The sequence below is a fragment of the Scyliorhinus torazame genome, chromosome 14 (genome assembly GCF_047496885.1).
Source record: "Scyliorhinus torazame isolate Kashiwa2021f chromosome 14, sScyTor2.1, whole genome shotgun sequence".
Classification (NCBI taxonomy): domain Eukaryota; kingdom Metazoa; phylum Chordata; class Chondrichthyes; order Carcharhiniformes; family Scyliorhinidae; genus Scyliorhinus; species Scyliorhinus torazame.
Window position 1 is genome coordinate 165,498,082 of NC_092720.1, and position 17,102 is coordinate 165,515,183.

A 17,102-nucleotide genomic window follows, 5' to 3' on the forward strand; every position below is an offset into this window, starting at 1 on the left:
ACAGCAATTTAAATCCAAATAATCCATCTGGAGTTGGACTTCAACTGCTAGCCTTGTACTCTGAGTCAGAGTGTTGTGGGGTCAAGACCCACTCCAGGACTGGAGCACCTGCTTCAGGAACCCAGACATAAAGACAACACTGACACCTGCAGCTCAAACTAGTTACCACTTTAAATCAAATCCTACTTCTTTCAGGCTGCCAGTTTATAGGAAGAAATAATTCTGTCCACAGCCTTGGGACTTAACCCCTTCAAAACTGAATATAACAGAACAGAAATATTATAAGTTATTGTCAGCTGTGGTTTAGTTAGCACTCTCGTCTCTGAGTCAGAATGTTGCGGGTTCAAATCTCACTCCAGTCTTGAGCACTGAGACTGACACTCCAGTGAACTACTGAGGGAGCGCTACACTGTCAGAAGCACCGGCTGCATTCTCCATCGGCGGGATCCTCCGTTTCACCGGCAGCGCACTCATGCCCGGGGATCGCCCGACAGCAAGGGGGTGCTCACAATGGGAAGCCCCATTGGCCGGCTGTCGGGACGGAGAATCCCACTGCCGGCAAGGGCGCGCCGCACTAGAAAACGGGTGCAGTGGGATGGAGGATCCCGCCCCCCATCTTTCGGATGAGTTCAACCAAGGCCCTGTCTGCCCCCTCAAGTAAATGGAAAAGATCCCATGATACAACGTTGTAGAAGAGCAGGGAAATTATCCCAGATTTCGTGGTCAATCTGGATTCTGCAATCAAGAGACTCCGCTTGCCGACGTCAATTTCATAATCGGCGATCGGGCAGAGAATCACTTTGTACAACCGAATCGGGGCGCCGCCTGTTTTCCGGATGCTGCACCTCCTCCAAAACAGCTTCATTGGGGAGTGCGCAGCATGCCGTTGGGACGGCCTCAGGATGTTAGCTGAAGGGTTTCCCCCGAGGCTCCGTCCCCGATTGGCCGAGTTCCTGATGGCACGGGACACGATTGGCCGAGTTCCTGATGGCACGGGACACGTGTGTTCTCAGTTTTCGGGAACCTTCCCTGGCGGCTACAGACTGTCCAGCGCCGCCACAGTCGGGGAGGCGGGGGTGGCTTTGGCGAGGGCTGGGAGGGGGTGGTCCTGGGTGGCGAGGGGGAGTCCTGGGGGGCACTCTCTGACAGGTCAAGTCTGGGCGCGGCTGGCGCCATGTTATACCCCTGCAGGTTGCTGGCGTGCGCATGCGAGGCCACGGACCCAGCCATTCTTCGACTGTTTTTGGCGTGGGAGCCGGGAGTTCTACCTGGCGCCGCTGCTCACCCCTCACCGGTCCCGGAATTGGTGAGGGTTCTGCAGCGATTTTGGCGTCGCTAAACGCCAGTTCCCACACCGGGGCAAAATCGGAGAATCCAGCCCAGATTCTCTGGTCATAATCACATTGCTGAGTAGGAGCTTGTTGTGCACCGATTGGCTGCCATGTTTCCTACATTATAACACTGGTTACATTTCAAAATACATTCCAAGGTGCTTTTGGATGACCTAAATTAATGAAGTAGGACTGTAAGATATCAATCCATGGGGCATTTACTTCCACAATAAGCCCCAGCACATGCCCGGAGTCTTCAAGTCAATATCTCAGGAATAGAGACACTCCCTGATCACTGGGTCAATCTCTCCTCTCCGGACCTCTATTTCTTCTGTTTCCCTCTCTCCTCTCTCTCCCTCCCTCCTGTATCCCTCTCTCCTGTGTATGTGCTAATCCCACCATTTCATATCATGACAGCTTTGAATGCTGAGGGCCTTCGCCTGCTGATCCTCTGTCAAACACATCGGGCGACATATCCCACACTGATGCTGTCAGTTAGAAACCCTCCGAGGATGGAGGTTGGATGCAGGGCTATGGGCGGACGAAGCGGTGTGCGAGAGGCTGAGGAAGTGCATGCTGAACTACCTGCAGGTAAACGATATGGGGGGGGAGGTCTCAGCAGCGGTGGTCTGGGAAGCACTGAAGGCAGTGTGAGAGGAGAGCTGATCTCGATCCGGGCTCACAGGGACAGGACGGATAGGGAAGAAAGGACCGACTGGTAAAAGAGATTCTACGAGTGGATAGGAGGTATGTGGAGGCTCCAGAGGCATGGCTTTTAAGGGAACGCCGGAGGCTACAGGCGGAATTTGGTGTGTTAACCACCGGGAGGGCAGTGGAACAGCTCAGAAAGGTGAAGGGGGCAATTTATGAGCACGGGGAGAAGGCCAGCAGGATGCTCGCACAGCAGCTCAGAAAGAGGGAGGCAGCTAGAGAAATCGGAAAAGTTATTGACGGTGATGGGAACTTAGTTGGGGACTCGGCAGGAGTGAGCAAGACCTTTCGGGATTTTTATAGCAGGTTGTACAGTTCGGAACCCCCTGCGGGGCCAGAGGGAATGAGACACTTTTTGGACGGATTGACTTTCCCGAAGGTGGATGGGGTGCTGGTAGAAGGGCTTGGGGCCCCGATTGGGCTGGAGGAGATAGCGGAGGGGCTGAAGGCATGCAGTCGGGCAAGGCCCCGGGGCCGGACGGGTACCCAGCCGAGTTCTATAAAAGGTTCCTTGGAATTTTGGGGCTGGTGCTGATGAAGGTCTTCAACGAGGCCAAGGAAAGAGGGGCTGTGCCCCAGACCATGATCTCGCTCATTCTGAAAAGAGACAAGGACCCGGAGCTGTGTGGGTCTTACAGGCCGATTTCCTTACTGAATGTAGATGCCAAAATTCTGTCCTCCAGGAATGAGGACTGTGTACCAGACATTGTAGTGGAGGATCAGACTGGGTTCGTTAAGGGCAGGCAGTTGGTGGCCAATGTGAGAAGGCTGCTGAACGTGATCATGATGCCCCCGGAAGGTAGGGAAGTTGAGGTGGTGGTCGCGATGAACGTGGAAAAAGCCTTTGACCGGGTTGAGTGGGATTACTTATGGGAGGTGCTGGAGCGATTCGGGTTTGGAAGGGGCTTTGTTGACTAGGTTAGGTTGCTGTACCGGGCTCTGAATGCTAGTGTACGGACAAACAGGACAACTTCAGACTATTTCAGGCTGCACCAAAAGACGAGACATGGATGCCCCCTCTCCCCACTGCTGTTTGCATTGGCAATAGAGCTGCTGGCAATTGCTCGGAGGGCCTCAAGGGGTTGGAAGGGGTTGGTCGGAGGGGGGGGGGGGGCAGCGGGGGGAGCACAGAGTCACGCTGTATGCAGATGATTTACTGCTGTATGTCTCAGACCCAATGGAGGGGATGGAAAAAATTATGGGAATTTTAGGGGAATTTGGCCGGGTTTCAGGGTATCAGCTCAATATGGGGAAGGGCGAGATGTTTGTGGTCCAGGCGAGAGGTCAGGAGAGGCGACTGGGGGAACTGCCGTTCAGTGGTAGGGGACAGTTTCAGGTTCCTGGGTATCCAAGTGGCGAGGGATTGGGACAGGCTACATAAATTGAACTTGGCCCGGTTGATCAGATGAAGGAGGATTTCCGGAGATGGGATGCGCTCCCGTTGTCCCTGGCGGGTAGAGTGCAGTCGGTAAAAATGACGGTCCTCCCGAAATTCCTGTTCATCTCCCAATGCCTCCCATCTTCATCCCACGGTCCTTTTTAAAGTGGAACAATAAGATTATCGTGTGCTTTGTGTGGGGGGGGGCAAGCCCCCACGGGTGAAGAGGGCAATGCTCGAGTGGTGTCGGGGGAACGGAGGGCTGGCGCTGCCGAATTTCAGCAACTACTACTGACCGGCTAACAGAGCCATGGTGAGGAGGTGACTGGTGGGGGGTGAGCCAGTGTGGGTGTGCATGGAGGCGGCTTCTTGTAAGGGCACAAGTTTGGGGGCGTTGGTAACGGCGCCCCTGCCATTCCCAACGGCGCGGTACTCCACCAGTCCAGTGGTGATGGGGGTCCTGAGAGTCTGGGGGCAATGGAGGAGACATGTGGGAGCAGAGGGGTCGTCGGTGTGGTCCCCAATCTGTAATAACCATCGGTTTGCCCCGAGGAGGTTGGACGGGGGGGTTCTGAATTTGGCGGAGAGCGGGGATTGAGAATATGGGGGACTTGTTCTTGGAAGGAAGCTTCCCGAGTATGAGGGCGCTGGAGGAGAAGTTTGCATTGGCGGGGGGAAATGAATTCCGATATTTACAGGTACGGGACTTTCTGCGGAAGCAGGTACCAACCTTCCCACTACTGCCGCGAAGGGGTTAGCGTAGGTTGGGGGGAGGGGGAGGGGGGGGGCGGGGTAAGGTAAGCAATGGTAGGACCTGTGGGAGGGGAGGCGGAATTTGCACTATGTTTATATTTTCCTTGTTATGTGCATTGTTGATTTTGTTGCTCTTACAATACCAAAGAAATACCGCAATAAAATGTTTATTCAAAAAAAAGAAACCCTCCGAGGACGAAGAAAGCTATTCCCACACTAGAAATCTCTGTCAAACATTTACCAGGAGAACTGAGACAGCAGCTGCATTAAGTGAGGTTTTATTCAGATGGGACAATGACAAGTTTAAATCCCCACTTGAGCTGCTGCTCAAAGTCGCCTCCATTTTCCCGGTCAGTTTCCCAAACTTCAGGAAACTCCTGTTCCTGCAGAAATATTTGGATTGTCTGTCAGAGACGTCAATCAGAGAGCCCACCCACTCTGCCCATTCTCTCCTCTTCCTCTACCACAGCTGCTTCACTTCCTGTAGGGACTCCAAACCAAGTCAGGAGATGGTGAGTGAAGGAGCAGAATTTAGAAGAATTACATTGCACAATATCCACACTAATGTTCAGGCAGTCTGACTATCCTGTGGGCAGTCAGGTGTGGAAATGCCCCTTATGCTATGTGAGAAGATCCAGCTCAGAGACCTGTTTACTCGGTGCTTTGTGCTGAGCTGTTTGATTAGCTGTGTTGGATATTGAGGGTGTTTATTGGAAGCATTTCCCTTCTGATTTACAGACTGAGTTTTGTTGATGGGTCATTGCTGAATACGAGAAAGTGAGGGGTAATTACGTGGGAGGGACAGAGAAGCATTTATTGAAATGACTTTTAATCCATAGAATTGCTGCAGTGCAGAAGGAGGCAATTCGGAGGGCAATCACTGAGTGCCTTTAAGATTAGTTCTTGATTAATAAGGGGATCAAGGTTTATGGGGAGAAGGCAGGAGAATGGGGATGAGAAAAATGAGCCATGATTGAATGGTGGAGCAGACTCGATGGGCCGAATGGCCTAATTCTGCTCCTTATGGTCCATCAAGTCTGCACCGATCCTCCGTCAGAGGACCCTGCCACAACCCACTCTCCTGTCCTATCCCCATAACCCCAATTAACCTGCACACCTTTGGCTGTGGGAACAAACTGGGCCACTGACAGGAAACACAAGCAGACACATGAAGTACCTGTAAACTCCACACAGTCACCCAAGGTCGGAATCAATGCCGTGTCCATGGTGCTGTGAGGCAGCAGTGCTAACCACTGTGCCACCTTCTTTAAAGATTTTACCGAAACGCCTCGGCCTTTCCCTGAAGCCTGAGCTTGGATTTGAAAGTTTTGCCCAGTGCTGTGTCTGAGAGCTGAATGTGGGCTGTCCAGTCTGAGTGAGTGCAGTGTACCTAATTTTCCAGGATAAATCAAAACCCTTCAGTCAGCTACACAGGATAAATATTTTCCTTAGCTTCTGGCATTTCCTGCCGAATGTGTTTTCTTCAAATAATTTTGGAAAACAAGGGGAGAAATTTCAAAATCTCAATTGAATTATTGTTTCTCTTGATTGTTTTTATCATAAACTCATGCTCTAAAGGTAAAACGGGTCTTTAACAGCATAACACAAGCTCACAGTTAATTGATAGTCCATTTTACACTCTGTCCGACTGTCTTTTCCATTGTCCTCACGATGCCTGGGAATATGGGGATCTGGGTAGAGGAAAGAAAGTAGCCACGTTTGTCTGCTCCTGGTCACTATCCCTGCTGGAAACAGGGTGTGTTACACACGGGGGAATTGCAGACTGGCAATCACTCACTATGGAACAGTCTCTAATTGAAGAGTCAGCCCCGTCAGCAAAGGAGGAGAGGAATTTGGAGAAAATCATGTTTCCTTTTCCTGTTCACAGAAGAATTGCACCGTACTACACCAGAGAATCCAGAGAGAATAGACGCCACAGATAGATCCTGACCATCACCCAGGGAACAACTGCACAACTGTGGGAAGACATCCAGTCCCTTCACAGCATTGCTCAATCCACAGAAGGTTGGGCAGTGAAACCATCATTTGGACATTGAGCTTTGACATATCATCAGATCTGAAACTGGTTAGTGGTGTGGAACCTTATATCAGAACCAAAGTTTCCAAAGGTTTGGCCATGGGTAATCGGTCAGTGTGAGGCTGGGAAGAAGTGTGAGTTGGCTTCAAGTGTGGTGAGAGCTTCAATAATTAATTGAGCCTCATGAACCACTGACTACTTCCTACAGGTGAGATGCTTTTCAAGAGTGAGGTGTGTGAGGAGGGCTTCATAGGTTCATAAGATCTTCTAATGTACATTGCAACTACTGTTACCATAAGGACACATGGAAGGGAAACGATTCAGGTGTGATGTTTGTGACAAAGGTTTTGTGACTTCTCAGAGGCTCCTGAGGCATCATGTGATACACACCGGGGAGAAACCATTCAGGTGCAATATTTGTGAGAAATCTTTCTCGCAATCATCGACTCTCCATCAACACCAGCATGTTCACACAGGGCAGAAACCCTTCACGTGCAAGGTTTGTGGCAAATCATTCACACGGTCATCGAGCCTCAGTGAACACAAACGTCTTCACACAGGTGAGCAAAAAAAGCCCTTCAAATGTAATTTTTGTAAGAAAGCTTTCAACCAATCCTCCCATTTTGTATCACACAAGAGGATTCACACAGGAGAGAAACCCTTCACATGCAAAATGTGCAACAAATCATTCTCGTGGTCATCTACCCTCCGTAAACACCAACGCATTCACACAGGGGAGAAACCATTCACATGCGAGTTGTGTGACAAATCATTCTCACAGTTATGGAGCCTCCACAGACACCGAAGCATTCACACAGTGGAGAAACCGTTCTCATGCTTGGTATGTGATGAATTATTCTTGGACTCATTATTCTTGTGTACATCGACATATTCACATGTAGGGTATGTGACAAATCATTCCCTGAGTCACCTTCCCTCTGCGCACAGCAACACATTCACACAGGAGAAAAACCATTCACATGTCTGGTATGTAACAAATCATTGTTAGATCAGCCCTCTGCACATACTGGTGAGAAACCAGTCATATGCGACAAATCATCTTCACTGTCATCAGACCTCCAGAGACAGCAGCAGATTCAAACTATGGCTCACCTATTTCCCTCACATGAGAGTTGTTTCTGTGTTGCCCAACTTCCAATGTTCACACAGGAGAGCTGTGGTTCGAAGCACTGTCTATCCATTGAAGACTCCATAGAATCCTTACAGTGAAGAAGAAGGCCATTGACCCATTGAGTCTGCATCAATGCCCTGAAAGAGCCCATTACCCCGCCCTATCCCCGTTACTCCACATTATTAGACACTAAGGGGCAATTTAGCATGGCCAGTCCACCTAACCTGCCCATCTTTGGACTGTAGGAGGAAACCGGAGCACACAGAGGAAACCTACACAGACATTGAGAGAACATGCAAACTCCACACATGCAGTCACCTAAGGCTGGAATTAAACCCAGGTCCCTGGCGCTGTGAGGCAGCAGTGCTAACACTGTGCCACCGTGCCACTCATTGCATGTCTCAGCAATGTCTGTCACCAACCTCTTCCATCATCAGTCCAATCATTTCAGGATGGTCAATTCAACCTTTGATCAGATCGCCAAATATCTCCAAAATACATCAATCTGTATAGAAGATGCTGCTTATGGACAAGAGGGAAATATCTGAATATTAAATATGTATGTTAATTTCTGAAACTTTGAATCATAATCTTTGAGTTAAAAATTCAGAAAGATCACTTTTTATTGTTAATTTTAAGAGGTTTTGTAAGATGTAGACGTCTCTGACTTTATCATAAGATTGATCTCTGGTCAGAAGTCTCCCAGTCTGAAAACTGTCTCCAGCACTCGGAAAATGTGTCACAGGACAGCACAGCAAAGTCTGGAAAATAATTTATTTTCATTCTCATTTCTTCTTTTAGGTGAAGCAACCCTTCATGTGCAAGGTGTGTGACCAATCATTCTCACAGTCCTCGACGCTCCATGTACATCAACGTGTTCACACAGGAGAGAAGCCCTTCACATGTGAGGTGTGTGACAAATCATTCTCAGTGTCATCGACCCTCAGTAAACACCAACGTGTTCACACAGGAGAGAAACCCTTCAGGTGCAAGATGTGCAATAAATCATTCTCGCAATCATCGCACCTCAACACTCACCAACGCACTCACACAAGGGAGAAACCCTTCATGCACGAGGTGTGTGACAAATCAGTTTTGTGGTCATCGACTCTCCATCAGCGCCAATGTGTTCACACAAGGAAGAAACCCTTACCATGCAAGGTATGTGACTAATTTTCATGGAATACCTACAGTACAGAACGAGGTATATCGGCTCATCAAGTCTGCACCGACCTAGGCCCAATCCCCTCCCCTGTATTCTCAACCTAAAGGGCAATTTTGCATGTCCAATCCACCGAACCTGCACATCTTTGGACTGTGGGAGAAAACTGGGGCACCCGGAGAAAACCCATGGAGACCCGGGGAGGACGTGCAAACTCCACACAGACAGTCACCCAAGATGAGAATTGAACCCGGGTCCCTGGCACTGTGAGGCAACAGTGCTAACCACTGGGCCACCGTGACAATCTACTTATTCTCAGTCTCATTAGCTTCCCGTACACTGACATACTCACATGTAAGGTATATGACAAATCATTCCCTGAGTCAACTTCCTTCTGCACACAGCAACATATTCACACAGGAGACAAAACATTCACATATATGGTATGTAAGAAATCATTGTCGGACTAATCAGCCCTCTGCACACACTGGTGATAAATCATTCATGTTGACGTGTGAGACAAATCTTTCTCACGTTCATCAGACCTCCACAGCCACCAGCATATTCACAATGCGGCTCACCTGCTTCCCTTACACTGAGAGTTGTCCGAGTTGTTTACCCTCCAGTGCTCACACAGGGGAGTTGTCCTTCCAAAGCACTGTCTGTCTCAGCACCTGTCTGTCTCCAACCTCTCCCACTGTCAGTGCAATCGTTTCAAGAAGGTAATTTTAACCTTTGACCAGATCACCAAACATCACCAAAAGAAGACATCAGTATGTATGTAAGCTGATATATTCTGCTTATGCATTTTTCCTGCAATGGACAAGAGGGCAAGAGCTGAATATTAAATATGTATATATATACCCATTTTTTAATCTTTAAATCCTACTTTTTGAGTTGAAAATACAGAAAGCCCATATTGTTTATTTACTGATTTTATGAGGTGTAAAATGCAGTTGTCTTGGAGATGGCTCTGACTTTGTCATAAGATTGATGTCTAATCAGACTTCCCCCTGTGTGCAGGCTGGAAACTGTCTCCAGCACTCGGAAAACGTGTCATAAGACAGCACAGCAAAGTCTGGACCATGATTCATTTTTAATTTTCATTCTTCCTTTAGGTAAAGCTGGCCCATAAATCCCAGGAGCGTTCATTGAATGGAGGGCGGGTTCCGTACATCAAGGAGCTGACGAAACAGGAGGAGTTCACAAGGAAGCTGTTTGGCCTCTCCAACCCGATAACCATTGGTGGATCAGACATGGGGATGAGTGAAGGTGATGTCGGCAGCTGAGTGTTTAAACCATCAGGAGGAGAGTTAATTTATGCGACAAAAGATAATAATTGTGATTTTCTTCCTCTGAAAGATACAGAGCTGTCCATGGACACATCAGATGGTGATGGAGGAGAGTTGGCAGCAGCGTCCGAAATTCCTGAAAGGGCTGATGAGGAAGGGACGGAGGTGAATACCTCACAGCAATGTGGCATGGCAGCTGCAGTGGAGGAAAGAGAGGAGTGTCAGGAGTGTAAGATGTCTGATTTGGTGGGTAGTGTTGGCGAGTTCAAGTTAAGTATTATGGATTGTGTGAAGGAGGAGGCCTGTGATGATCTGGCTGCTGTGGTGGAGGGAAGGAACTCAGAACCTTCCAACAGTGAGGAAACTGCGGCTTTGGGAGCAGAGACTCCGCCATCTCCACAAGCACAGGGACAACATCAGGCCCATGCTCCTGGTGAAGAAAATGAAGATGACCTTAAACCTCTTCGGCGCTTAAGTCAGGAACAGGTTCAAAGTACAGGGAGTTATCAGACCACTTCTAACTTCCTTCAGCAAACTTTGACAGAATTTAAGACAGATGTTAGCCAGAATCTGCAAAGAAACTATGAAATTCTTCAGCATCATCTACAAAGAAACAATGAGATTCATCAGCAGCAGAGTGAGATTCTTTGTCAGCTTCTGCAAAGAAGCAATGAAACTTTGAATGAAATGGGGCAGATTCTGTCTCAGATTTTAGCGCCTGCAGCCTCCAGCCAGCAGCAACCCAGTGCAGAGGCATCTACTGCTGGACATGCTTCTGGCACAGGAGAGGTCACGTCACGGGAACGGGGGAGATGCTGAAGGCATTAGGGTTCCTGCCTTTTCGACCTCAGTACCTCCGCCTCCTGAGGGATGTATTTCTGTCTGGATTTTTGCCATGACAGAGAACAATGTCATGAGAACAATGGTGGAAAAAAACCCACAAATCTGTGTGTCCTGTCCACCCACCACGGCTGATCAAAGCCCCTCCCATTTCCATGGGCGTAGGACTGGGCCAGGTCAAGATTTGCATGTTCCACAGAGAGAACTGTTCATAGAAACAAGCAGCTGTCTCTACTCATGTAGTTTTGGTTAAGAGGTGTCTGAATTTATCGTGTGCATATCAGACACAGTTGGAGCAGGTTTGAACTTCTTGGATTGATTCAATAGATAGAGTACCCTTTTAATAATAATAATCTTTATTGTCACAAGTGAGCTTACAGTAACATTGCAATGAAGTTACCTAGTGCCACATGCTGGTGCCTGTTCGAGTACACAGAGAGAGAATTCAGAATGTTCCTTGTGGGAGGAAACCAGAGCAGCCGGAGGAAACCCACGCAGACACAGGGAGAACGCACAGACTCCACACAAACCCAGGACCCTGGAGCTGTGAAGTAACAGTGCTAACCACTGCTATCATGCTGCCCATTTGGAGAGGACATGGATCCCAGACATCTTTGTGGGAGAAAAGCTGTCCTTTGACATTATTGAAAGTAGAAATTAATGTGCATGAAAGTGCATAAACTCATTGGAACGGTGTGCTCAAGGAACTGTCAAAAACAGTTGTTATAAGTTTCAAGATGAACTGTCAAATGGAGCTGGCAAGCTATCCAGTCATTTAAGCCTCCTGCCTTGGAGGCTGAAGAAACTGGAATGTTAAAAATTATTGTCTTTCACTGTGCTTGTGATTGACTGGATTAATGTTGCAGGACAGATTTCACAACCATCCATTGTGACAGTAGGGTACCTGTTATATTAAAATTGTCAGCTCTCAAGTGGTTATTTGAAGTGGGACTATGACTTTTAATGCCTTCTTTAGACAGGATTAAGCAATTGAAGGATCCATTTATTATAAGGAATACAAATGCACTAATTATTTATAAATGAATGGTTTAAAAAATAAAGTCTGCAACAGACACTTGGAACTTCATTTTACTTATCCTGAGCATTGGCCCCGATTTCTGCCCATTGTGGATACTGAGTGAGTTCGTATGGGTGGTGTAAGGGCTACAGATGGGGGGCATGGACAGGTTTAAATGAGCAGAAAGTTTGCATAGAGGTTATAAGGGCCATGTGGACTGGGTGGGTTAGAGAGTTTGGCATGGAAGGTATGAAGGGCCATGGGAGTGGTTGGATGTATAAGTTGGCTTGGAAAGTATGGAGGGATCATGGTCGGGGGGGTGGCATTGGATGATATCAATGGTATGAGGGGCCAAGCGATGAGGGGGGGTTTGGGGCTTCAGTTGGCATGGATGAGGAGTGTGTGAGGGGTAACAGCTGTTTTATGTTTGTTTTTAAACTTACATAGAGTGCTGAGACAGGCCTTCCACCCAGCCTGTTTACTTACCCAGCATTCTCCTCACTCATTCCAGGGTCCTCGGCCCGACTCCAAGGGTACTCCACCACCCAGGAATAAATACCCCAACTTCCAGGCCCTTTCTCCCAGGTTGGGTTTGCTCCAGTCAAACAGTTCAGCACAAAGCACGGAGTAAACTGGTCTCTGAGCTGGATCTTCTCACACAGCATAAGGGACATTTCCACACCTGGTTGCCCACAGGATAGTCAGACTGCCTGAACATTAGTATGAATATTATGTGATAAAATTCACAGGAATCTTGATGCATAACTCAGTGAATATGAATTCCTGAACAAGTGTAGATATTACAGGATGCTGTCTGTAAATGTCATTAGGGCCAGACGGGCAGGAGAGATGTTAGGAAGCACTTCACTCAATTGGTGGTAGAGATTTGGAACTCTCTCCCACAAACAGCAGTTGAAGCTAGAACAATTGTTAATTTTAAATCTGAGATAGATTTTTCTTAAACAAAGATATTAAGGGTTATGGAGTTAGGTCATGATCAGCCATGATCTCATTGAACAGCAGGACAGGCTTGAGGGGCTGAATGGCCTACTCCTGTTCCTATGTAAAAAAACTGCTCATTCGCTGACAAATGTTTGACAAGAGATTTCTAGTGTGGGAATAGTTTTAAACTGACACCATCAGTGTGGGATGTGTAGCCTCGGATGCGTTTGATGACACGTTAGAAGAGAAAGACCCACAACATTCAGAGCAGTGATGGGATCAGCACATGTACATGAGCGAGATGAACACAGGAGTGAGGACGAGGGGAGGAAGGTGCAGAGAAGCGATTGGGAGAGGAGAATGAACCAGTGCTTGTGAAGTGACTGTTACTCAGGGAGTGACTTTGAGATGTGTGGTATTACGCTGTAACTCGGGGAGTAACTCCGTGACTCGGGTATGATAGAATCTGCCTTTTTTGGTTTAGAATATAACAAGTGGAAAGGAATAAATGGCCTAAGATTTAAAATGGCTTCTTGAAATAGAGTGTTAAAATCAAACAAGACAGTAAAATAATGCTGTTTCCCATGGGAATCATCAAGATAAGAAAGCTAGACTTATCAAGGACACATTTGGCCAAGACAAAGAGTCTGGGCAACACTCCCAGAAACTGTTTTCATGACAACGGATAGGATTCATAAGAAAGGCGCATTTCATCACCTCATGAGAAAATTTGACGGACAGACGTTGATCGAATTGAATTAACTGTGTAATAACTTTAACCCAATCACAGCCAGAAAGGGGGGTAACACTAGTGACAGCAATAATCGTGCCGGTTTGAACAACTCATTCCGGAATCACCGACTTTAAACTTCTGAAGCTACTTTTCTGTGCTATCGCTTTGAACAGCCATTCTGTTTTTATTTTCAACTTTTCTGTATCGTGTATTCAATTAGAAGAAATATCAAGAGCTGTAATTTGTATTGAATTCAACTCAGTACACTGTATTTGCTTGGACAAAATGCTTAAAAACTGACCTGTGATAAGAGACATCTGCAAAGCTCAATGAATAAAGACAATTTACTTCATGCATAAAGTTCTGTTTCATAATCTGACGAGTAGTGTATAATGTGCGGCGACACACAAGATACATTAACCAAAGTTCAGATCTAACAGGGTAGTAACACCATGACTCAGGGAGTAACACTGTGACTCGGGGAGTGATTCTGTGCCCAGGACAGAAACTGCACTTGGGGAGTTCCTCTTGCTTGGGAGTGACAGTAACTTGGAGTTTGACTCTGTAGTGAATGAGGAAATAGAATGAGGGACATTTGATCATGAGATCTCAACAAGGATGGTGTGTGTCTTTGCCTGTGGGACGAGAGGGATAGCAGCAGGGGGCCACCAACTGTTGAGTGAGGATGGGGGCTATTACCTGACCTGCTGAGTATTTCCAGTACTTTTTGATTTGAATCTAGTTTTTAAAGCACAGAAAGAGGCCATTCAGCCCATCTGTTCCCTTCTTTCCTTATGCTCCACATGAGCTTTCTGCCTATTTTCTCTTACACTGTGGCCACGATTCACCCACAAAATGACTAAATGTCATTTTGGCCGGATTGGCGGGGTGTTTATTGCTGGCCGTATTGGCGAGATCGTGACCTGTATTCACCCTCACTTAATGCAAAATAATGACACACCCCCCACCCCCGTGAATCTCGCCATGCCCGACTCCTTCGCCTTCTGATTCGCCCGACTCGTGCCTCAGCTGCTTGCCACTATCAAGGGGGAGCAACATTTGAATACTTCCTCAGTACTCGCTCCCAGTCAAGACACAAGGGTGGCAGCGCAGGAACCTGCTCCTTGCTTTGGGGTTGCCGACCTGGCCAGGCTACTCGATGCTGTGGATGGGAGGCGGGGGCATCCTGTTCCCCAGAGGGGGTCAGAAATGCCACCTGGGTGGCAATGGCAGCTGCAGTATGTGCGGGCAGCATGACCAGGAGAACCTCCATCAATGCAGGAAGAAAATAAATGACCTCCTGCGAGCTGCAAGGGTAAGTTACCACCTCTCTCCTCCTGGCTCGCCTGCTACCCTTCAAATTCCCAAACCTCTGGCCCTGCCAACAGCCCCAATCCACTGGCTGACACCTCACACCCTCCCAACATCTGACCTCCAAGTTGTTCCTCCGAGCCCCTGGCATGTACCCCCACAACCCCTTCATGTCGAGGTGTGTTGCCCACACATGGCACCTGTTATAGACTCCCCCCTGACCCATCAAGCGTGCAACACACAATGTCCTCTCTTTGTCCCTGCAGGAGATCATTGGTCATAAGAAGCGGGAAAGGGCCAAGACGGGGTATCGGGATGCCAGAGATCAGAGTTCTCACTCCCTATGAGGATTGGACCCTGGAGATTGTGGGGTTGCCTGAGAAGAGATCAGTGGCCGACAGCAAAGTTGGTCTGCGCCAGAGAAGTGAGGATCCACTGTCCCTTCACACAGATGACCGTCTCAAATGAATTATTGATGTCCCAGACCCTTATCCTTCCCTTTTGCTGACCCCATGTCCATTGACTTACAGGATCACCATCTGATGAGGCTGGGCCAACTGGAGTCAATTAGCCCCCCACGCCCCCATCACCCAAGAGAACATTTTGGAGGAGAACCTGGGTGAAACGTCACAGCTCTCACCCACCTTCTATCAGTGTAGAGACACACACCTCGGTGGGCGACATTAGTGGACAGGCTTCGGGGACATAATCTGGTGAGCACCACATGGCTGCTGATGCACAGTTCTCCCAGAGCTGATGCAGATGATAGGATACAGCCGTGACATTTAGGAAGGGGTGTCAGCGACATTCCAGCAGCTGATTGGAGGAGTCGCAAAGCTCTGAAACGCGAGAAATGGTGCCAGCAACGTGTGGCACCCAAGCCAACATCGCTAGGGTGACGACCACAATGGAAAACCTGCAGCACAACATTCATGCCTTGAGTGGTAGTAAGGCGTTGCTCAGTCTGTGGTGACCATAGTTGAGGGCCTTGACATATTGTCCCATTCACTGAGGGACATGTCTCAGACTCAGGCGGACATTGCTGATGCAGGCACTCCAGAGAATGGCCCAGTCACTGAGGACCATCGCGGAGTGCGTTCACACCATGGTGCAGACAATGGGCCTCCAGGACTGGCAGTGCCAAATGACTCAGAGGCCTCTGGAGCTCACTCCAGCTGCCCCTCTGTCCCATGGAATCGTCCAGGGCACTACGGGCACCCTCCGAGAGGAGGAAGCGCTGGAGCCCATCCCAGTGCCTTTCACCAAGGAGACAAAAGCGGTCTCCAGTTCTTCGAATCTCCCACTCCTGACACCAGCACATCTCAAGAGCAGCGGGCAGACCAAGGTGGCACAGCGACATCTGTGACACCAGTAAGTCTGTCGGGACATTGTGAGGAGTACTGAGTGGCATTGGTGTGATAACTATCCATAGCTAGGGGGAATGGAAATCTGTCACATTAAAATGTTCACCATTCAAAAAATCTCACACCTGATACTTGTGAAGCCTAAGTCACTTTAATCTTCACAGTGGGCCTGCCCGCCCTCCCTGCCCCCGCCTGCCCACCCTCTCGGATAGTGGTCCAAGATCAAAAGCCCCCAATGTGGACACCATCATCATGAGGATGGGTGTAAGTGCGCTGTTAGCAGAAAGACAGGAGGAAGATGAAATCTGAGGTGCACCAGAGCTTTCCTCACAATGAGAGGTCATCACTCTCCGGCCTTGTATAGTGATCTGCCAACAAAGACCCATCATCCCAAGTGATGTTATGCAGGCGTTTGGAGGGGGAAGGGGTGGTGTGATGTGGGGGGGGGGGGGGGGAGGGGGCCGGTCTTGAACTGACGGACACAGCCTCATCTCATGAGAATTCCAAGGTGATGAGGGCCTCCCTGGTTCGCCTTGCAAGTCGGACCCTTGCCGCCATCTGTCCTCTATCCTCAAGCTCTTCCTAGGGCCCAACCTCCCGACCCTTCTGGTCCTCCTCAGATGAGGCAGCATGTCCCTCCTCCTCCTCATCCAGCTTGTCGCCCTGCTGTTGTGCCAGATTGTGGAGGGCACAGCAGACCACCACAAAGAAAGACATTCTCTGGGGGTGGTACTGTAGAGTCCCGCCAGAGCAGTCTAGGCAGCAGAACCCCATCATGCTCCCCGATGCACTGCTTAATGACAGCTCGGGTGGCAACGTCAGAGTCTTACAGCACAGAAAAGGCCTTTTGGCCCATTGCGTCTGCGCCGGTCATAAACAACCACCTAACTATTTTAATCCTATTTCCCAGCACTTGTATGCCGTGGGATCGCAAGTGCACATCTAAATACTTCTTAAATTTTATGAGGGTCTCTGCCTCTACCACCCTTTCAGGCAGCGAGTTCCAAACTCCCACCACCCTCTGGGTAAAAATGTTTTTTCTCACATCCCCTCTCAACCTCCTGCCCCTTACCATATCTCTATGTCCCCTGGTCATT

General features: G+C 48.6%; 1 protein-coding gene across 1 annotated transcript in view; it reads left to right on the forward strand.

The window, feature by feature from the left end:
- The first annotated feature begins 4,650 nt into the window (after positions 1-4,650).
- LOC140389073 (uncharacterized) overlaps positions 4,651-17,102 on the forward strand; it is a 104,420-nt gene continuing 91,968 nt past the window's right edge. Inside the window, exons 1-5 of the mRNA XM_072473234.1 lie at positions 4,651-4,685; positions 6,062-7,052; positions 8,145-8,504; positions 9,624-9,777; positions 9,868-10,611. Of these exons, the coding sequence (XP_072329335.1) occupies positions 6,516-7,052; positions 8,145-8,504; positions 9,624-9,777; positions 9,868-10,611 (1,795 nt within the window). The 5' untranslated portion in view covers positions 4,651-4,685; positions 6,062-6,515. The remainder of the gene's footprint in view (positions 4,686-6,061; positions 7,053-8,144; positions 8,505-9,623; positions 9,778-9,867; positions 10,612-17,102) is intronic.